This window comes from Columba livia, chromosome 8 (genome assembly GCF_036013475.1).
Source record: "Columba livia isolate bColLiv1 breed racing homer chromosome 8, bColLiv1.pat.W.v2, whole genome shotgun sequence".
NCBI classification, from domain to species: domain Eukaryota; kingdom Metazoa; phylum Chordata; class Aves; order Columbiformes; family Columbidae; genus Columba; species Columba livia.
This window is the reverse complement of record NC_088609.1, coordinates 19,720,477-19,742,686: the sequence shown is the minus strand read 5'-3', so window position 1 is coordinate 19,742,686 and position 22,210 is coordinate 19,720,477. Positions and strand designations below refer to the sequence as shown.

Sequence of the window (22,210 nt, the reverse complement as noted above, 5' to 3'; positions counted from 1 at the left end):
AAACATTCTTTTAGAGACAAGAAGGATATTTTACAGCTGCTTTTCGAGTTAGGCATAGAAATTGCAATGACAAGAAATCTGATTTCAAATTTTAACAAACGAGTAACCACAAAAGTCTTTTTAAACAGAAAATGTCTTTTTCAATGATTGCTTTCAGAAAAACTACATTAAAAATATTAGAAGGCTAATAAGAAAAAAATACTCCTTTCTTAAATAGAGATATGACAGAGCAGCCAGCTATAAAAAGATAGTACAACATGCACCATATTCCTAAAGTGTATGGCAAATGAAAACTCCTTACAGACTGTGTGCAGATATTTTTCATAGTTTAAGTTAGAAAACACATGCACACACTTTAGGAATGGTATACAGATTAGGAAAAAAACCCAAACAACAACTAGTCCAAACGAAGGTGAAAATCTTAAACTACTGCTTTCATATGCAATACTTAGAAATTAATGTATTTTCCACAACTCAAAAAATTGAACTCTGACATACATTCTATTTTACCTTTTCTTGTCGAATTTTTCCATACATTCAAGAGGCTGAATAAATTGAAGAACCTCATCCCACTGACCATCAAGAATCAATTGCCTAGTAAAAGAAAGAGTCACTTCTTCAATTTCACTGGACAAGAACATCTCTCTTACTTCTAAGTAAGCAGCTCATTTAAATGCACAACAGTCATTCAGATATATAACAGGCAATCAACCTACTTTGAGAAGTTAATTCCTCTTACACAAACCAACATGACTGTCTGATGTGACTAGTAAGAGCAACATCCAAGTCCTTTCTCGGTATTTTGTAAAGATAACCGCATACAAGGACAAATATTAATTTCTTTTAAAGAGCCATCAAAACAGACAAAATATCCTGCGTCTCTTACTTTACCTGTAACTCTTAGTTAAAAAAAATTCTTGAAGCGTATGAATAAATACATTGATCCAATGTATTGGATCCTGCAGAATGAGAGCAAACTTAAAAATGAGTTAATTTTCATTGCATAAATACTGCTGGGCCTGTTTTCAGGGGGTGTGTGTCAAAGAGAGGGAACACACAGCTACCATAGTAAGAACTAAGAGGAGCAGCTTGGCAAGAACTATACCAGTACAAGCTCCAACTCCAAGACCAGTGGGCTACACTGCACATGTGGATTAGTTCAATTTCTTAATGCTCTCATATCACACACAGAGTTCTCTATAAAATGCCCAGATCTACAGGGAAGGGCTGAGTTTCTCATTAGACATACACTCCAACTAATCTAAGAATGAGACAAACGAATAAGATTAACAACTTCAATTTTTCTCCAATTCTTCTTTTGTTTTATTCCAATATCCATAATTTCAATCAAAAGGGAAGCAAGGTGAGAAATCTTGTTCAGAGATAAAATATATTTTTAACGCTTTAAGAGCAGCTGATTAAATTATTTTCTCATGCTTCTACAGAGCTAACTACCTTTGGCATGAAAGAGGAAACAGTAATGTTAAAAAACTAGTGTGCATTTTGAGGGCAGTATCATGAATGGTAAATCACACCAACTCCCATGCCTTAATGACAGCAGAGATCCCTTTCATATTGATAAGTTTATGATAAGTCTAGGTATTATTTTGAAACAGAGATAATATTTTGGAAACCACTCCACTCATCCTAGATCTTTGCACTATTGTAAAACTTATTTATTTTAGAAGTCAATAAACTACACATTCAGTTCCACGCGACACAGTAAACAAGTAACAGATCACTGCTGCCAACAGAGCATCTTGCTCTCCCATCCCATTCCTGCTCATGTGCTTTTCCTGACTTAAACTTTGCTGATACTGGCACTTGTTAAGACTCCTTCCCACTTTAATTCATTAGCATGCCAGAAAACTAACCAAGTTAAAATGAATGAATAAGTAAATAAAAAATTTAACTCTAAACCGATGTTGATGTTGCCTACTCAGTTACTTTAAGTGGCTTAAAGAAGGAGCTCATTAACTTCAGAGCTGGAACATAATACAGGGCTGGAGCAGAGAACTAGGACCAGGAAGAAGCAGAATAAAATAAGGACATCCTGTTCAGTGGCATGGGGCTACCCAATGAATCACAGTCCCACTGTATGTTTTCATAGATGTGGCATTTAAGCAGTAGAGAAAGAAGTCCTACCTTAGGAAAAGCATGTCATCTGAGAACAGGCCATTAATGACCCCACTTTCTTTCTCAAGTGCCAGCATACTGATATGAAGTTTCCTTGAGTTTAGAAAATCTAGTATGAGTTTAATTATTTCAGCTTCTTTAACATTCACTGTTTCTTCAGCTGTCATGATGGCAGCCTAAAAGGAAAAAGAAGACTGAATTTTAGCTATGATCAATATATTCTTTTATGTGCAGTTAAATATTGACTACTAAAAAAAATAAAAACAGTTTTACTGGACAAAATATTGTAGCATTACAAAAAATTACATCGACAAAATTAGGAAACCACTTTTAAGGGGTTGATTATGAAGCCAGAACTAAGACCTAACAATGCATCTGCATATTTTCTGTTTCTGTCTTATGCATATATAGGGGCCCTGATAAACAAATCTGCAAAGAAATCAATCCTCCTGCAGTGTGAAAATATTGTGGTTACCAAGTCTGCAATATGTAAAATTTTCCCATCTGAAATGCAAACAGTGAAGTTCAAAGAACATAAAACCATACATAAGAACATAAAAACTAACATTAAAAAGTTATTATGTCATCTAGAGATCTTCCATATAAACGGAAATGTTTCTAACACACACAAAAAGCACAGCACACTACAAATTCAGTCCTCTCTCTCCTCTTTGCGATTTTTGAACGTATGGCAATTCAGCAAAGGCTTTTCATTCTTCCTTCATCAGGACACCTATTTCTGCCTACACGCCTTATGAAGACTCTCAAGCTGCAAACCCAAGGTGGCCTAGGCCAGTCTGCCCACTGACTGCCAGTCCCTCTCCCCTGGTTTCAGTCGGGCTCCTGGCCCTCCCTTAGCCCCATCTCGCTTGTGTCACTGGGTCTGCTTTTCCACCACCGCGTGTGCTGAAGTAGCTCCAAGCAGCTCTTGAGCCAGCAGAGCGTGGGCAGCCACAGCTGGGGCAGTGACCGGCCAGGCCCTGGCTGGAGCAGTCAGCTTGTTTAAAGCACCCGTGGATACCTCATCCCAGCTCCTCCACAACACAATTCCTTCAAGGATATTAAATCTGTAGCATGTATTCTCTTAGGAAACCTAAAATAAATTATGCTTCTGGCTTAGCCTTGCACAGTTCCTTAAATCTGACTTAAAGTAAAAGCTGTTCTACCTTTTTTTTTTTTTTTTAAACCTTAAAAAGACTTCACAGCTGTAGCTCCCAAGTGGATCTGCTGGAAACTATCCAGGGATGTGGGGAGAAACCCTATAACACAGCCAAGCCACGTAGCACTGCCTCATCAGGAGCTCCTCAAAAAAACCCTGGCAGCTACAAGAGTGCAATTTCACATCAGGAAAAATTCAGCTGAAGCCCACATTACTGCAGAAAGGGGTGGTCCCTCTTCTCCCCTCCGCACTCAGTCACATGTGCCCAGCCACTCCCCGGCACCCGCACTGGAGCTACATGGCCAGCCAGAAACACACCCGATGATCCGGGCACAGGTTAAACAGGATTCACCCATGGACACCAGGGCACTAACGCTGACACAAGGAACTGACAGAGCTTTGCTTTCTGGCAGCAGCAAAGTCTTAACCTGATTTAAACTGATGGCAGGAGTGCACCAGAGAACAGAGAAGAAGCCAGTCTCAGTGATGAATGGCCGTGGAACAAGATGAGACAATAGAGTAATAGTGATCAGAAAAATTAATAGAGAGGTGACCATACAGAGCAAGATGTCCACAGCAGTAAGCTATAGTTACCCTAGCTGCTCCCCCCTTTTGATTCAAAAGAGGAAAGAAAAATACTTCTTAAATCCCTCACACAACCATTTACTTATGTGGAAATATAGCAACTATGATGCTAAAAGACAACCAAGTGTGGGTAATGCAGCTCCCAAGACAACCTGAAGAGATGACACAGCCTCCAGGTATCGGCCTTGGAAAAATGGAGTCCATGAGCTAGTTATCTGTCTCATATCAGCATAGATGCACAGAAAATTGTAATAAGAAATCAAAGAACAGATATAATGAGTTGGAATAATCCAAGTAAGAAACCCAGAAAGTATTAACAAGAAATTATTTACTGGAGAACAGGGGAAGAGGCAAATACTCCAGTGAAACTTCTCATGTTCATCATAAGCCAATGCTAATGAACTTGAAGGGATACAAAATGTTAGGCATTAATAAGAGGGTTTTTTGTACTACATCATATAAATCCTCAAGTTTTTAATCTTCCTCAGTTTTATGCCAACTTCTTTCCAAGGAAGTTTTTGCCAGAATATTTGACTAGAAAAACATTCAATTATAGCAGCGTAGTTTTTTCTGGAACAACAGAGACCTAATTGTGCCAGATGAAATGGCCTAACTTCTTTTTAAAAATGGCTGTGTTTACTTCTCATTTTAGTCACAGAAGACTCCAATCACCAAGGATTTTGATGGGTCTCACGAAAGACACACCCAGAAACCATGTACCCACTCTCAGCTAGAAAAGTCAAAGGGAACAAAAAAAATGTGGTCTGCAGAAAGCTTTTCTACAGGAAAGAAATCAGATAGACACACACATCCAAAGCCACAACTTGTAGAAAGATGTTTTTCCTTACGTGTTAGCACTGTCTCAACTTCCCCTTTTGGCAACTGGATATGGATTTTTAGTCCCAGAAAAAAACTCAGCCCTGCCCTTACACGCTGAAGGAAAAACAAAACAGAAATTTAACCAGCAGTTCACCAATGGCATCTTGATTTCCAGCCTCACCTAATGTATTTGCATTTCTCTTTTACTATGCTTTATGGCACTGGTGGTTTTTATATAAATTAAATTAACTTCCTTGCCAAAAGACAAAGTATAACTTGGGCAAAGCTATACTGAGACTCACCACCACAAAAGTACTAGAAGAAAGAGTGAGACTCCCTTTGAAGAAAGGAACACCAAGTCCAGCCTTCTTCAACTGGATCTACTGGACTCAAGTGTAAGCAGGAAGCCATGCTACATAGATAGTTTAATGAGCGTCTTCAATTATTTATTTATTCTATTGATGGAAAAATTAACAGTACTTTGCTTAAGAGTACAACTACATTAAGTAAAAATCAAGTATCTGCAGGAAGGTGTCTTCCATTTTCCATAGTAGTTTTGTTTGTCTGAACATAAAGCCCGTGCCAATTTTAACACTTCATTTACTTTATATTTCCCATATAGATTAGGATAAAGGATTACTAACACCCTTCATGTTTGGTGTGGGACTTGTAACAGCACTTTCAGGGTTCTGCTAAGAGAAACATAATAACCAAACATAGTTTGCATGCTGAACTTCTGAAGAAGATTTGAAGTACACCAATAAGCTCGTACATTAACAGTATCAAGAAAATACACAGTGCGCATTTGCTGTCAGAGCAACACTCCCATTGTAGGAGCAGCTAAAAAACCCAGCAAACCTACTGGAGAAAGTTTACACTTCACTGGCGATTTTTTTAGGCTGATGAGCTCAGACTTCTCTTACAAACATTATGCTATCAAAATAATAAGCAGCACAGTAACACTATCAGGAAATTACAAATATACATAGGCTTACAAATCACACCTGTGAAATATATCAGTTTTTCTGACATTCAGTGCTCTGTGTGTATAAATAAAAGGAATAATAATAATTAAAAAGCAAAGAACAGCGGGGAAACTCAATATTAGAGCTCAAGTTGCATCATTGGTCCATCCCACTATATTGCTTTCTGCCAGCACATATGGCACATAACGTCACAATCTGATCAGCTCAAGCGCTAATACTCAAGAATGATTGAAGCACAGCATTAGCTTGAGGTATAAATGAAAGTAAATGAGTATTAGAGCTTAATATTTCAGGTGCCTTCTACCAACCAGGTTTTTGCTACAGCCTTTTTATCCTACCCAGTCTTTTCAGAACAGTACTTTTGCACACCTGTCTCCCTTCTTTCTCCTATTCACTCTCCCTTCTCATCTTCCCCTAGGTCTGCATTTAAATTTATTTTCCTCCTAAAAATCTACACTAAGAAAAAAAAAACAAGTTCTTGCCACAAACCTTGAACATCTTTTCTCTGTAGCTTCAATGGACAAGATGTCCTTTAAACAAGCTCTTCCGAATATAAACTACCTACTCCTAAATTTCCCAGAGAGATTTCACTCCTGTTTTGTTCTTACTCACGTTCTGAGAACATGCCAACAGCAAGAATCATCTCTTGGTGTTATAAGAATAGAAAACAATTCTTAAAAAACTAAACAAAGCACCATACACGCTTTTGCACACAAATATACTATTTTAGGAAAAAAAATTTATAAACTATAAGTGAATTTTAAATAGTCTTAAAGTCATCTCCCTTGGAAGAAATTTAAAATGCATATGCATTCACATGATAGAAAGCTAAAGCAAGGTTTAATATTCTGAAAAACAAGAAACAGTGAAATTCTAAAATAAGTGCTAGTCCTATGCTACTTATCATCTGAAATAGATCACTTGCCAATAGTACACAATATGCATTCGCAAACCCAGGAGAGGAATATAAAATCTCTACTCAGAAATACAAGAAAGAAAGAAATATAATCGTTCAAATCTTAAGTGTCATACTGAGAGAGCAGTGATATGTTTAAAGGGAGAGGCAATGACTAATTAGAAGTCTTGGTTCAGTGACTTCAATGACAGCTGCAATGCATACTCTCAGCATCTTAGTGAGCTGTGTCACAGAAAAAAACACATGTGAAGAGGCGATGCATATTTTAAAAGCTGTCTGTTCTGCATAAAGTTATTTCACCTTTTAATCCATTCCCCAGTCACTCACACACACCTCTGGGGCCTGCGCAGAGGCCTCTGCAGTCCTGCCTACACAGACCCCATGGGTGACCTGGGGCCGGTCACTGCCTAATGGCTCCACTTCTGATCTGCGCTCAGTCGTCTTCCACTTACTCTATATCAAAAGAATTTACAAAAACACGTCTAAAGGTCACATTTTTAATTACAATTGGTTCTCACTACAGTTAGTGCAACTCACTGACACTCATTTACCCTAAGAGACCACACAAATTGTTATTTCAAATGAACTACATTGAACATATTAAGACTTTAATAGAAAACCTTCACCAAACTTTGTACAGTTCAACTCTGTGACTGAAACCTTTTTCTACTCCAGCACACAGCAAATAAGTGTTCTCTTCTATCCTAGCTTTTTCTTCCTCACACAGATTTTTCCCCGGCTTGCCCTCTAATCCATTTTTTCACCCTGCTTAGCTCAGCTGTTGCTTTAGAGCTACCCCAGTAATCCTTATCTCACCACACTTCAGAGGTGACTGGCAGAGCTCTTCGCATTCATCAGTCCCTGTTACAACATGCACACTCTTCACAGAGAGCATTCTGCATCATGAATGCCAAAAAGGTGACATTAAATTATGCAATACTGCCACACTAAAGTGAAAACAGGAAACAGAAAAATGAAAAAACCAAACAAGTTAGAGAGACCAGAAACGAATGCATTTTGACACAACAGAACACCACACTTGCTCCAAGTTTTTATCTTTTTTTTTTTTTTCCTTCTCTTCATGTGCAATTCCACACGAAATCCACTTCTGCTTGCGAAAGGCCTCGAAACAACCGCACTGTTAAATTATACAGCGCCGAGCCAGAATTAGCATTAGGGGAATGTCAGCTCGACACCAGCGGCGGGCAGGGCCGCAGAGGGGCCGGCGCTCCAGCGAAGCGGCCCCTGAGGCCGGGCACAGCCCTCGGGCACAGCCCTCGCCGGCCCGGGGCCGGGGCCCGGGCAGCACCGCGCCAGGCTGGCCCGGTCCGCCCGCACCGCCACAACAAAGGGACGGCGGTGGCCGGGCGTAGCCGCGCCGGCAGCCGGGGTGATGCTCCCCTCGGCAGGGACCGGCGTCGGGCCCCGAGCAGCACGGCCGTGCCCGCACACCATGGACGGGGCGCGGAGTTGGGCGGCTTCTCGCCAAGGGGGCCCCAGGGTCGGTGAGGCCGCCGGGCAGCGCCCACCTCACGGCGGAGCGACCACAGCCGCTGCCCCGCCGCCCCGCGCGGTCAGCCCGCCCCGGTACCGGTACCGGCCCCGGCCCCTCCCCACCGGCTGCTCCCGGCACCTCCGCGGCGCGGCCCCCAGCCCTCCGGCACTCACCTGAAGGGCCCGGCGGCCCGTTCACCAGCGGGGCGTGAGGGAAGATGGCGGCAGGCCTCGCTGCAGGGCAGGCCCGGGCCCGGTGCCGGGGTCTCGCCGGCTCGGCGCTGCGGCTGCCACCCGCCCTGCCCGCAGCCTGCCCGGCGGCGCGGCACAGCGAACAAGACCCTCCTCTCCCCGCGCCGCGGCCTGACTGGAAAGCCAAAGGGGGCGGGTCGGGGCCGGCCCGCCTGGGCGTCGCCCGCGCCGCGGGGGCGGGAGGGACAGATGGCAGCGGCCGCCGCTGCGCTGGGGCGGAGCCCTCTTTGTTAGCGGCGGGCGAGCCCCCGCCCGCCGGGGCCCGGCCGCGCCCCCCACTCTCTGCCCTGAGGCCGAGGTAACCGAGGCCCGGGCGGGCGCGGCCACCGCTGCAGCTGCCAGCCCCGGCAATTGCGGCCTCACCGGCGTCCTCCCGCGAAACTCCGCGGCGGCTCCGAGCTTGTCCTGGGGGAGCGGCACATCGGGCCCCCGCCCGCCGCTTTCGCAGCGCCCGGCGCCTCCCCCGCGGGCGGGGTCGGCTCTGCCTCGGTGGGTCCCCGTCGGTGGGCAGGGAGCGGGTTTCTAACTGCGGGAACAGCTGGCGGGTAACTCGGTGTCCCCACACAAAGGGGTGTGCCCCAGGCTCTCCGTCCGGCCCCTCCTGCCGCCCGGCGCTCTGGCGTGAAAACCGTCACCGAGCCGGTAGCGTGCGCTGGTACCTTCCCGTGCCAACGTCCCTCAGGTACCCGAATCACACCGCAGCCCCGGCGCGGCCTGCCCGCCCGCCTCCCGCTCTGCCGGGGCCGCGCTCCCCGTGCTCCGCAGCGGCTCCTTGGCAACACCTTTAATTACTGCCTGACGTGCTGCCGCGTTTCGGGCCAGCCTTGGTTGTCGGTTTCTTTAGCGTGTTTATGCTGTCTTCGGCTTTCTTGAGACTGTTGCAAAAAGAATGCATTTTTTGGTAGAAATCATGTATATACGTTATGCATATATTTTATGAAGATGTAGTGATATATAATTTGACATGTGGTTACATTTAATGTGTTTTTGTAATTGCCAGAAGATTATAGCATCTAAGAATGACCCTGATGAACAGTAAGCAAGCTTTCTCTGTGCTGGAACACAGCTGTGAGATGAGATACGGAACTGTTAGAATGCTAGTACAGCACTTGGGCAAAACCCACACGTGCAGGCCGCGGCAAAATGGAGACGGTGCACATTTTTGACAAAGGATGTAGCAGACACCTGATTATTACTATAATGATTTTTTAAAATTATGCATGTGTGACATATGTTAGTGTTCCAGGAAAGGTTGTCCGGGATTTAACTGACACTAAACTGGGTTCTCTGTCACGCTGATGGTTAAAAAACACAGTGAGCTCAAGTCTGCTCGCAAACTGTTTTGCCGAGGATCAGCTGAAGGGCAGAGGGGAATCACGCTGTTATTCTCTCTTTCCTTTCTGAAAGGGAATGCAGGGAAACGTCCGGAGGGCTGCCTGGCCAGGGATGGGCAAGCACCGCATCCCAGGAAGCTCAATATGCCAGTTAAACAGTGAATCCTTCCGGTTACTTAGAAAGCTGTCCCTTGTTGCTTAGTTGCCTTTGGAGGCACTGATTAATAGGAAATGTAATTATAGAAATGAAACCATTTCCCAATGCACGTAATAGAGACGATAAATCAGAGGGAGTGCAGAAAACCAAGATGACTTTAATTGTCCAAACAACGCTGTATGCCTGACCTTGCTGAATGTATACTTAGACTAGAAAAGTCCATTTTAAACTTTGTTTCATCTACAGGACACTAGGTAAACACACATATGCTTCTAAATTTAATCTTGATTTCACAATGGTGTTACTGTGGCTTACTGCTCTTTTGTGCAATAGTTTTGTTTTCAGTGGAGGTCCTGAGATCAGATCTGTGAGACTGTATCTCTGGAAGGCAAGAGTTCTGGGATTAGAGAAAGGTAATGCTTCTCCCCAGTTCTGGACCTGAAAGGATGAGTGAATTCTGAATTTAAAAGTATTCTGTTCCCTGCTCAGAATGTTGGGCCTTTCACAAGGAAGCAGCAAATTCCTATAGTCTGGAAAGAGATTTTGAGAACCAGGTACATCAGGAAGTAGTATGGAAGAACAGGTACCACTGCTTGATGCACCTTCTTTGGAGGGAAATCATACTACTCTTTAAATATTTGGAGAGGGTAGGTAGTATCCTATTGGAAAAGGGCAGATGGAAGACCCTGTTCTCTGGCTGTTCGTAACTTTTTACTCAGGCATAGAAAGATGTCTTTGGGATGGTCTCAGCCTGCTTTCAACTCCCTAGTCATGTGTGCAAAGAAGGTAACTCCCACGAAAAGCACAGCTTGTGTGGGGTTTAGAGAGCTTGAAAATCAGGATTAGTAGGAGTTCTGCATTGCCAAGGGACAAGGTGGCACTGCAGTCTCTTCTTGGAAATTGAGTGACTATTTTATACACATTGCATGTGGCCAATGGCAGCAGAGCTGGATACATTCTTAGAATCATTCCCCAGTGCTGATCTTGTACAAGATCTGCCAGTGGAGTCCAGCAGTTCATGCAAAACACCTTTGTGGCATCCATCATAAAAATGGGCCTGATATTTAGTGATTATAACAGAGCCATTCAACTATTTACATTTTATATTATGTTTACATAATCCTGTAAAAAGTTGCAAAAAACCCCACCTCTAAAATTTAACTTCTGAAACAGTTTTCACTTATTTTGAAGATTTCCAGAACTTCAGGGTGACAATTCAGCAAAATTCTTGCATAATCTCTAGGAGAGTTGTTTACGTCAGCAGCATAGCTCCAGTTTCAGGTAGCTGAAACAAGAAAAATACTGAGCCAAGTATAATCTAGCTTCAGGTAATTTAAATAATTGCAGGCTTGTGGGGCCTTGCCAGGTCTTGTAATGCAGACATTTAGATCAGTGATGATGGAGAAAGGATAGGACAGAGCTGCCTTGATGGAAGGCTTCCTATTAGCTTTTAGTCTTTCTCCAGTGCTCTACTAACAGATTAACAGTGACATAAAAATGCCTATAGGTATTACTTTGTATGTCTTCATAAAGATCACATAGCATTAACTGAAAACTTAAACACATCTTACCTGGAAAAAAAATTATTTCACTATCTTGCTTAAGAAATTTGTCAATGGGTAATTAATTACTCCTAAGTATTTTATACATCCAGTCATATGTAATGTTGAATAAGAGTCCAAAGAAAGTTTTAAGTAACATTTTTCAGTGAAATGCTTAACTCTTTTATACGGTTTTCTATCCTTTCTTGAAATCGTACTTGTTCCAGCTTTTCTGAACAGAGGCAGTTCTGTCTGGCATCCGTCAGTGTTATCATTGAAGTGAGAAATTAGATAAATTAGAGCTGGTTTACTTTCTTGCTAGAAGGAAAAAAGCTACAGTAATTTCACTACCATATTTAACTCTGTTGTGGTTGTCTAAATAAAGTGTAATTCTTTTTATATCTGTGTGTAAGCAAGTATGTCAGAAAGTATATGTGTATCTATGTGCATGCATACACAGACACAATTCACATCTTTTTTCCTAAATAGAATAGTTTGCTTTTAAAAACAAATTTCTTATAAATGAACAAAGATGCTGTGCATGTTTTTTTCTGCCATCAACCTGGAATAAGATAATTTGTGTGGGTTTTTATTTTTGTTGTTATGGTTGGTTTTAATTCTTTAGAAAATATTAAAGCACATGTAAAGGGCTTCAAACCACTTACTCAGCTCATTCAATTAGTAACCATGCAGCAAAGAAACACTAATATGTTATTTGAAAATATTACAAGTATTTAAATGTTCAGTCCTTACAAAGCTGTGTCTTATTTATTAAGTTGTTGGACAAAAAGACATCTAATACCTACATCTGATTGCTCCAGCTGGATTTGAGGAACAAAACTACCTTTTACACACCTTTCTGTGGTGACAGATCCAAAAGCTTAGGTTTCAAGTGTAATGGAGATGCTTATTCTGCAGTTGGGAATACCAGATCTCTGCACTGGATCCCACAGCAATACACATTGTGATTCACAAATTCTGTACAAATTCAGACACACAGCACAGTCATGTTCTGTCCAACTCACCAAGGCATGCTCTGAAGTTTCTCAAGTATGGTGTTACTTGCTGAAGAACACAGAAAATGAGGCCTGTTCTAAAGATTGTTTGTACAAAGGCTGTTGTTAGACAAAAATTCTGAGCTGGGCTCACCACTGTAAAAATAGCTTTACTGGGTGCAACTGGGTGTTTGTCTTCCAACATAATTCCTTGCTTGTGTGAGCCTGTTTGTGATTCCATACAGGGAACCAATTGAGCTGGCTGAAAAACAACCAGTTTTGGGGGGGAGGGAAGGCTATTCATTTTAATCCACATTAGTTTTCAATTTGCTACTAAAAGCTCTGCTGTTAGATTTCCTGTATTCTTGAATCTGCCCTCTAAATAGCTCTGAAATGTAGAAGTTCTTTATCTGCCTAAGTCAGCTCAACAATTCAGTCTACCTATTGACAAGGCAAAGATCTCATATCCCCTTCCAGCAAGTCCTTGCTCTGCAACACAGCAGTACAACACAAACCCCCCCAAAAGGCATCATTTGGACTGGAATACATTGCTCATCTACAAATCTGGAAGAGAGACCTTATTTTTTTTGATACTATTTCTGTCCAGGATTGCAACACTAACAAGCTGTTTCACTGAAAGTCCTATTCTTTATGTCTTACTGAAGAGAAGGCTTCTGTTCACCTTGAGAACATCCCCATCTGAAGCAATCCCATGACTGCAGCCGGTACATTTCTGTGGGTTTGGAGCAACAGGAGGCAACAGGGGTTTACCAGTGCACTTGCTATTGTGAAACTCCCTTCTCAAGAGAACAGGTGACACTGCGGTGTTCTCAAGGATGACATGAGAAGCCTATTTTCTTCAAGAGCCTCCCTCTGGTAACATCAGAAAACTAAATTATACATGAAAATAACACAAACAATGGGGAACAAAAGAAGAAATAGAAATTATAGGAAATAAGCAAAATTTTTATGTTGCTGAAATATGAGAAGAAACAACATTTAAACATTATTGTGAACTTTTTATAGTTTCAGTTTATATTTAGAAGTAAGCAAGAAAACAAAAAAAAAAAAGTACTTTTGGTGCCATGCTTTTATTTAAATGAAAGGAAAAAACTACACTGTACCACATAAGTAGCAATGACAATATTTTACAGCACAGCATTTGAAAAAATATGGAAGCTATGCTCCGTAGAAGTGGACAAGTAAGCACACAATACACTGTACATTTTTCAACAGTGCCCATTAAATCATAATTAAATAGCTGAATTTGGCTTTAAACAGCCAAATAATAAAAACTAACAGTCATACTAACATTAAAAAAAAATCAGTAGCTATTATGACTGTTAGAATACGAAATCTTGCTCAAAAAAAACTAAGACTAGTTTGGCAATTGAGTTGTAGCAACAATAATAATACCCCTGATGAAAGCACCAGTGTGTTCTGAAAAGGTCAGTGATAAATACTGGCCTTTATGGAAAGCTTCCTTTTTTTTTTTTTCCTTTTTTTCTTTTTTTAAACATGATCCCAACCAAAGATCCACTGTAATTAGAAAATCTGCAGGCTTAAAAAGGAAAAGTGTATCTAGCTTTACTTTTCCTGTATTAAGTAAAACTTTATACTGCGAGCAATGAAATTTTCAACTGCATTATTCACATTCTACTTTTAAACATTGCACAAATCTCTTACCTGTTGACAAATGTAGATTTCATAATACATTCAGACATATTTAAAATTACTGAAAGAATTCCTGTCATGTATTTAAGCTCACTTCGATTAGATTGATGTGTGTGTGTCTTTAAGGTGTTGCAAATCTTCGGTTAAATCATAGTACAGATTTTAGAAATAAAACACCTCTCATGATAAAACTTCTTTTCAAGTTATTCACCACATGTGTTATCAGTGAATTCCAACCTCCTGATTTCTTGAATCACTGTATATGATACACAGTTTCCTATTGTTTTTCAACACGCTCCTACAGTGGTATTCGTAGGAACTGTCTAACAGGCAGAATGTGCAAACCCTCTTCCCCTTTTTAATATTTATATCTTATATACACAATATGTATACACTTGAAATATAAGAGTTACATATCCTGGTGATATACATGCACACAGTAGGAATCATCTAACCACAAATAGTTTTGAGCCACATACATATTAAACATGTATTTTAAAGTGTTTTTTTTCTTTTTTTTTTTTACAGTTTTAACAAATATACATAAATATAAGAACATAAATTACAGTAAAACTGACAGCATTTTTGAGAAAATGTTTATAATCAGATGCATTGATGCCTAAGGCCTTATAATAATTTAAAAAAAGTACTGTTCTAAATTGCTAAATGACATCTCATTCCTGTGCATCTTTTGTATAAGTAAATGAGCACATCATAGTAGTGAGAGATAGCTTCTCTCAAACCAGTTTAATGAGAGAAACATGAACATAGTTTTAGTCTCCCCATGAAACAGAATGGACTACATACTTACAGAACAATACTGTCTTATGTTAATGTAGTTGTCACAACACTGAAACAGAACAGAATCACAAATCATTCAAGTCTTTTCCTGAGAATGAGATTTTTTTTCCCCCAACAAATCCTCTGGTGTACATTATCAAAATAGCCACAGATTTAGGGAGGCTTCAAGTTTGTAGTTTCTTTTTTTTTTTTCTTTTTCTTTTTTCTCTTTTTTTTTCAGAACAGTGCTATGTTAGAAGCAAATTATAACAGAAACAAACACTGAAACGGAATAGTGATCTATAAAATAATCAAACACTGTTTTGAAATAAAATGCAGCCCTTTATAAATAATACTGAAATCTGCCTAGAATTTGTTGTTGAGAATGGCCATATTATAAGTTTATTGAAATGTCATTTAGGCTTTTTTGACATATGTATTTAAACTCACTAAGAGTCACAAGACATCATCTGTTACATCATATCAAGAAAACAATTTACTAAGCCACTGAAAATCCTTAGCAGAAGCCTGTTCTCTAGAAAATTGATTTACATCTGAAGGCAGGAAGAACAGACAGTGGCCTGGATCTTAAAATCCATGGGAATTAGATACATGACTTCTGAAAGAGCTGTGACTTAGTGAATTATGTGATTCTTCTGAATATTTTTAGTGTTCTGTCAGGCAAACCTCAGGGATCTCGTTCTGAATGTTTCACAAGTTCCTTCCTTGGAGAAGCAGTGCCTGACCGCGTGTTTGCTCTTATCTGGAACAATGCAAAATCATGCATGTTTGCTCAAACTGCTTTAGAGGTCTACCTAGTCTTTTTACTTCGCATTTTATTGGTGTCATACACATGCACATGGTCAGACACTACATCTCAAATGGCAACTTACTGAAACAGGAATGATTGCACCACCTAATTATACCCTGAGTTTTTAAATAATTCATTTGAAGGAAACTTCAAGCAGTTCAAAGGCTTTTCCTTTAGTGTTTAGTCTACAAGCAAATCAGTATTATTTAATTGAAAAATAATTATAAATACTTAGGGGAACAAATCTTGATTGTGCTACGGCACACAATAAGGATCTTGCAGAACAGACCCATTCAGCTGCTCCTCAGTGACATACATCTTATCGTTTAGTCTTTATAGTAAGTCAGTATGCAAAGTTCAATGGTTTTGAGAATATTAAGTATTTCCTTAGTGAAAGAAAAAATATTTCCAGACAAGCACAAATACAAACATGTAAGGCAACAGATGTAACAAAAATGTAGTTTGAGTCACTAACAATGAACATTCAGTGCTTCAGTGTATCTAATCAAAATACAGAGCAAATACACTCCATATTGTATTAGCACATACAAACTCCACACAAGTCAAACATTTCCATAATCACTCAATTATTCACCTAAGCGGTAATCTTCTGCACTCCTAAACACTGTGTTTACATTCCAGTTGGACATGATAATAGAACTTGGTGTCCAGTTTTAAGTTCTAGAAGTTTTGTTGGCAACTAGAAATCTATTTCCTATAGGCAGTAAAGATGAAGTGCAAGTTTATCATAATTGTCTGAAGCAAATTCTTCCCCATCTACGATGCCTTCGTGGGTAAAAGTTTCTTAGGAGTTACAGGTCTCTTGGTTTGCCACAAATGGCTGTGGATGGTGATTGCATCAACACTGGCAGATAAAGTTTTAGCAGGTATGTGGCTAAACTGCTTCCTGTCAGAGTTGTATTTATACAGTCCCTCTATCATTTTCTTTGTGATAGATTTGGGACCTATTCCTGTTAATTTATTGATTTCTTCAGTATCAGGGCAGTATGTATATAGCGATCGGAACTGGCAGCCTGAATCCCGGAACAAGATTAAGAAATTATTTGCATCGGATTTTTCCATTTCCTTTAAAAGAAAAAAGAAAAATATTCACAATATGAATTTTGCATTGTAGTCAGAAAATATTCAGTATCATTAGATTGTCATTTTGAATTTGTTTTCTATTAGAACTGAAACTTACGTCTAACACTTTCCACCTTATTTTCAATCATTACAATTTGCTAAGCTTCACCTATCTGAACTTCAATTAAGTTGCTACATTTCTCAAGCAAACCCTTATTTATTTATTTATTTCAGCTACACTTGTTTAGTTGTACTTCAAGAAAAGACATCCTAACAGATTTATTGTAGACCAAATATAAATTCTTTGATCTGTTTCACCAAGCAGGTCTAATAGTTGCAAGTTTGGCAACAGGTAATTTAGATCTCTCTAGATGTGCCCGAAGGATCCTCCAGAGCTAAAATGGGGTTTCAATCACCCCTAAATCCATTCAAGTTTGGTCAAACCATAAAGTAAGTAGAAGTCTTTTAAGCAAAAGTTTTTTATTAGCTGAAATCTTCAGATTCCTGTTCCACCCAACACAACTTCTACAGGACAGGTACCCTGAACATGTACAGCTCTACCAAGTGATGTATGCTGTTAATACATCCTTGAGTTAGGTGTAACCTTTTTACACCTGTCCTTTTCTGGGATTTCTGGGGGTTACCATGCTCCCAGTTATATGAACTGAAAGAGGCTGTCTTGATTTCTCACTTGTTATTTCCCAAAAGTAACTGGAAAGGCAGAGAAGGCAGCAGCTAGACAGGAATGCAGAAGAATTACAAACGGAAGACAGGGCAAGAAATGCTGCTGTGGAATTTGCCATGGAAAAGGATTTAAATCCAGATTCCTAGTGCCTGTCTTCAATGATCTATTTAATCTGTCAGATCTGTCATAGTTGGTAAAAGGAACAGCTCAATTTCCCTCAGCCCTCAGGCTCCAAGTTATTCCTTTTGCATGGAAACACAGCCGGTCCCCAAGTTCTCAACCCTTAAATGTTTGTGCATCTTCAGAAAGGTTTATATACCAGCATAAGACAAAAGGCTGGAAGACACTTTTCTGTAGTAGAAAGTCCTAAATTTGCCCTACTGCTTGGAAACTGCAGAAAAGCCTAGGAGGGATGTACTTCAGCTCTTTCTGCTCACACGACCAGTGTGCTTTAGTTCTAAAGGTCCCAGTCCGAGGATCAGTACGTGCAAGATGAATATTTTACGTGTTACAGAGACGTTTGTGAGCAAATTATGGAAGTCTACATAATGAAGTTCCCACATTAAACAAGCAGTAACAACTAACATGTCAATTAATTCAGCTTCCTGTGCTGCACGTACAATGCAACAGCTGCTTTTTCTACAGCACTGGAGAACCTTTCTGCCTACACAGGAAGCAAGTCTCAGAAGTTAATCAAATTTTTCACCAGGGGCTGCCATAACCTCAGAAGGTCCCTTTCAATATTTGCATTTACAGTTGAGTGTCTTCCTAATGCCCGACTGTGATTTGGTGTAGGTGTTTATGTGTTTAGTGGAAAAATACCCTTACCTCCAGTATCTTTTTCTTTTGACCTTCATTTACTTTTCCAGCCAAGCAGCAATGTGCCAGCGCGTTCTGAATTATATACTTATTGGATTTAGCACTGGGTTCTTTGAAGAGCTTTGGTCCTATGGAGGAGGAATGACAAATCAGCTAAATTAATCAATAAGCCAACAAAGAGTTACTTTGAATACTGTGAAGTGCTTCTGGTATGGATCTTTTGCATGCATAAAAATACAAATCCATGAATAAAATAGAATTAGGCTAGAGACCACAAATTTCACAAGCAAATAAAATGTCATTCTTTCAGCTGTTACTGCATTTGCTTACAAGCGTGTCTTTCATTATTCAATCATTATTACTGGAAGTCTTGGTAAATGTATTTTCTTTCAGAGGACCTCTTCTAGGAACAACAAAACATTCTGGATTTTCTAACTAAAATTTCAGTCATCCAGGAGGGAGCCAATTCTTTCTTTTTCTTCATCTACACCTGTGATTTCAAAGGTGAGAGGCAAAACAATGAAGCTGATGCAGTGCTTAGAGAAATCTCCTCTCTTTTAATTTCTTAAATATATGTGTACTTGTATCATTAAAAACCAAACAAACCAACCCCACAACATTTAAGTACCAATTCCAAATCTTAGAAAGGAGCATAACATACAAGCAATTACCAATTAAATTTAATATTACATCTCAGTTTGTCCATGCCTTGGGAAAAAAGCCTAGAATCAACACAGAAAAAGCTATATGAAATGAGTGTGAAGATATTAAAATATGTGAAAAAAAAAGCCTTCTCTTCAGTTCCTAAGAACTGTATATTCCTTAATTTAAAAATAAAGGTCTATAATAATGATTACAAGATGATCTTCAGCACTATGGCTCTCATGAGAAAACTCTGGAACAGCACCCAGGCAAAATGTCACTGTCTCTCCTGTGATTTAATTGACATACATGTGGCATAAACCGACACAAACTGACTGAAGTTTCAGGGTTTAAAAACAGGTAAGTAGTTTTTGATTTTTAGAATGAACACTTTGCCCCTCCAGACTCTAGTGATTTCAGCAGAAAGGAGATCATCTTATTTTCAAAACAAACATTTCCCAGCACAAATAGAGCTACACAGGCCCATCAATCAAACTCCATCTCCCTAAAAGTTATTTTAGTCTCTACCAAACAAAGTGATACTAGGTGGGCAAAAATGGAGCTTTTATAATCCCGATGATGCAAGGTCTTTGCAATATCACATACTGTGTATTTGGAGAAAAGGGATAAGGATACAAATACTATTTGATTCATAATATAACAAAGAATTAGAATTCAGATTGTGAAGTTTTTAATAAACAACAAAGGATCTGTTTGGATACAAAGGGTGCAGAATACTTAAATTCACATTACTAAGAGATTTTTTTCCCCCGTTGCAATTTGGTTTTTGCTTTTTGTAACTCTTCTAAATTGAGCTTAAATTTCAACTCTTCTTGCCTTGCTGTAGAGACTCCTGAAGCGCACAGTGACCTGGGAGCCCATTTGCTGTTGTGAGCCCAACTGTGGTTTGTTCTGGTTATACCAAACGCTACTGGGTCAGTACTTTTATTTTGGATTTACAATTTTAACCCTGTATTATTACCATCTATTTTAAAGGTGGTGAAAGCATTTCTATGGAAGTGTCCTCAAGTTTTACGAAACCAAATAAAGATAACTGAAAACTTTTCATGCATAAAACCACTAGCAACCAGGTACTTTTCTGAATATTGTTGCTACTGACCTGTGTATTCTGTAGCAGAGGCGACTGAAGAAGTTGTAGATGCATTTTCCCAATCTTTTTCTCCATTACGACTACCACAACGACTTGGAGATAAGAATCCTTCCACAGACTCAGACCTAAACGTTAATTTTAAACTCTATTAAAAAAAATTCAGTATGAAAGGAAGGCAAACTGTATTAGGGTAGAACACAATGATTTGAATTGTAGACTATAAACCTAAAAGTACAGTATTTAGAGAAGAAATTAACAGATAACTGAGTTCATATTCTGTATGAAGTATTTTGAGTGATGCAAGAAATTGGTATTTAGGTGAGGCAGATGTTAGAATGATTTTGAGCTACATCTGAGGGACAGAAACCTAATGGACATTTTGGACTGTAGAATATTATTATTAAGTGGGAATACTTCTACAGTGCTACTAGCAAAACAATGTTCTCTCATGTAGCAAACAGAACAGTTCTTGGCAGAATGATGAATGCGAAATAAAAATTTAATTAATTTATACTTATCATTACAGTTGGCAGTGAGGACTGCTGTATTTAAGACAGCAAAACAATTTCCTTTCTCATTTTTGTTTTCACAAGCAGCAACTTGTGTGTTTTTTAGTTGGTGGTGTGGTTTGTTTTGTTGCTTGTTTTTTATGGGGTTTTTAAAATTATTGTGGCTACTAGCAAAGAATAAGAAAAAAGTGGTATTATAATAACATTTATCTGCATGCTAACTTCCAGTAATATAAGCAATAGCTGAAAATCGAATTTATAATCTAACCTAGACTTCTTGTGACTAGCACTTGCATGAAGGAGAGCTGAGAGGTATCACTGAAATTCACTCAGTGTGATCATCAAAAGACAAGGAAAAGGTGAAAGTATGGGTTTGGAAAGATAATGAAAATTTTTTCACTTCTGTTACTTTCAGCAATCTGTACTGAACTTTATCACATTAAAAATCTCAACCCCCTGAATCAAATCCAAAGCCAGAGGTTCATTACAAGCATAGTCTCCTCTAAAGTGTGTGTAGATAAGCTAAATCAAGCCTTTTCTAATAACCAATATAGCTGGAAGAAATCCGTCTTTCAATTAAAAGTGATCACTCTTGAGAGATGACAAGAGATATTAGGATACCTGGGTCATCATATTAAAGTTTCTTATGTAATAACAAGAGAGTTCTCAAAACATCAAAGAAATTGAAAAGTCAACTGAAACCAGCTGCAGGCTTGTCAGAGCTGATGATCGATGCACAGCGGCCATGGAAAGATGACACGTGATAGTGTAAGATGTAGCACTCCTTATCAAATCCCTTTTCCTAGTTTGCCTTTCTTCCCTATTTATTTTCCATTAAAAACAGTATTCCTCTGAATAAAGTAGTTATACAGAAGTAATATTTTTCCTCCGAATTCTAATATAGATTTTGTATATAAAATTAAGAATTTTCTGTTATTTTTTTATCTTCTTTCATTTTCAGGTGATTTTTAATGCAAAATAAATTCAGGCATTCAGAAAAGGCTGAAGTCCTAGTGAACATTTAATACTACCCTGTATGACTGTTAAGGGGCAAAAAAAAAGAGAAGAAACTTCTATGTTAAAAAAAGAAAAGCAGGTTTGTAGCTACACACAGCATACAGGTCTAATAAAATATCCACAAATTGAGACTTAAATACAAGCAGGTGAATTGAAGAGGCTGTGTGAATTGCATTTTGTTTTGATCTCACTTATAGCTGCCCAACTGGTTTACCTGGTAAAATTTGTGAAACAAATGATCGTGGCTTGGCTTCCTAATTCCCGACAGTGCAAACAATCAACATCCTAATGTAGGAAAACATACCTGTTCTTGGAGTACACAATATATACATGACCTCTTTAAAATTCATGCTAGTTTATACAGCTGATCATCAAATTTTATTAAATAAAATGGTGATTTTAGCTTTACCTGGGTGTTCTCTTGCCTGACTGCACACTCTCATTGTCCCCTGTATTCAGCGATGCCAATGAAAGACTAGATACTGAAAAAACACGATAAAGCTGTGAACCTGGATAAAAACAAAGTTAAGGCTTATAAACCTATGCAAGTAGTAGAGTCTGTTCATTAGACCCAACACCAGCATCAGAAAGTCAGTAGGAGCTTTTATCTAAGAGTCTGACACCCGTACATGATATACCTGCATGCATATGGGGTGCTCTTCAGCTATCTTAAACACTTGCAGACAGCCAGGCACCTACAGCCCC

At 39.4% G+C, this 22,210-nt stretch overlaps 2 protein-coding genes across 8 annotated transcripts in view; both read right to left on the bottom strand.

Moving 5' to 3' along the window:
* WDR47 (WD repeat domain 47) overlaps window positions 1–13,296 on the bottom strand; it is a 31,317-nt gene extending 18,021 nt beyond the window's left edge. For all 4 annotated transcript variants that reach the window (XM_065072409.1, XM_065072410.1, XM_065072411.1 and 1 more), the window contains exons 1-3: window positions 8,270–13,296; window positions 2,146–2,312; window positions 511–594 (exon numbers count right to left, since the gene is read on the bottom strand). In XM_065072409.1, the coding sequence (XP_064928481.1) occupies window positions 511–594; window positions 2,146–2,303 (242 nt within the window). In that variant the 5' untranslated portion in view covers window positions 2,304–2,312; window positions 8,270–13,296. The remainder of the gene's footprint in view (window positions 1–510; window positions 595–2,145; window positions 2,313–8,269) is intronic.
* Window positions 13,297–13,446: 150 nt separating this feature from the next.
* The window catches only part of CAMSAP2 (calmodulin regulated spectrin associated protein family member 2), an 87,479-nt gene continuing 78,715 nt past the window's right edge, over window positions 13,447–22,210 (bottom strand). For 2 of the 4 annotated variants that reach the window (XM_065072406.1, XM_065072407.1), the window contains 4 exons: window positions 21,915–22,014; window positions 19,989–20,104; window positions 18,236–18,354; window positions 13,447–16,725 (listed from right to left, as the gene is read on the bottom strand). In XM_065072406.1, the coding sequence (XP_064928478.1) occupies window positions 16,417–16,725; window positions 18,236–18,354; window positions 19,989–20,104; window positions 21,915–22,014 (644 nt within the window). In that variant the 3' untranslated portion in view covers window positions 13,447–16,416. The remainder of the gene's footprint in view (window positions 16,726–18,235; window positions 18,355–19,988; window positions 20,105–21,914; window positions 22,015–22,210) is intronic. The other 2 variants (XM_021293854.2, XM_065072408.1) reach the window with 1 other exon arrangement.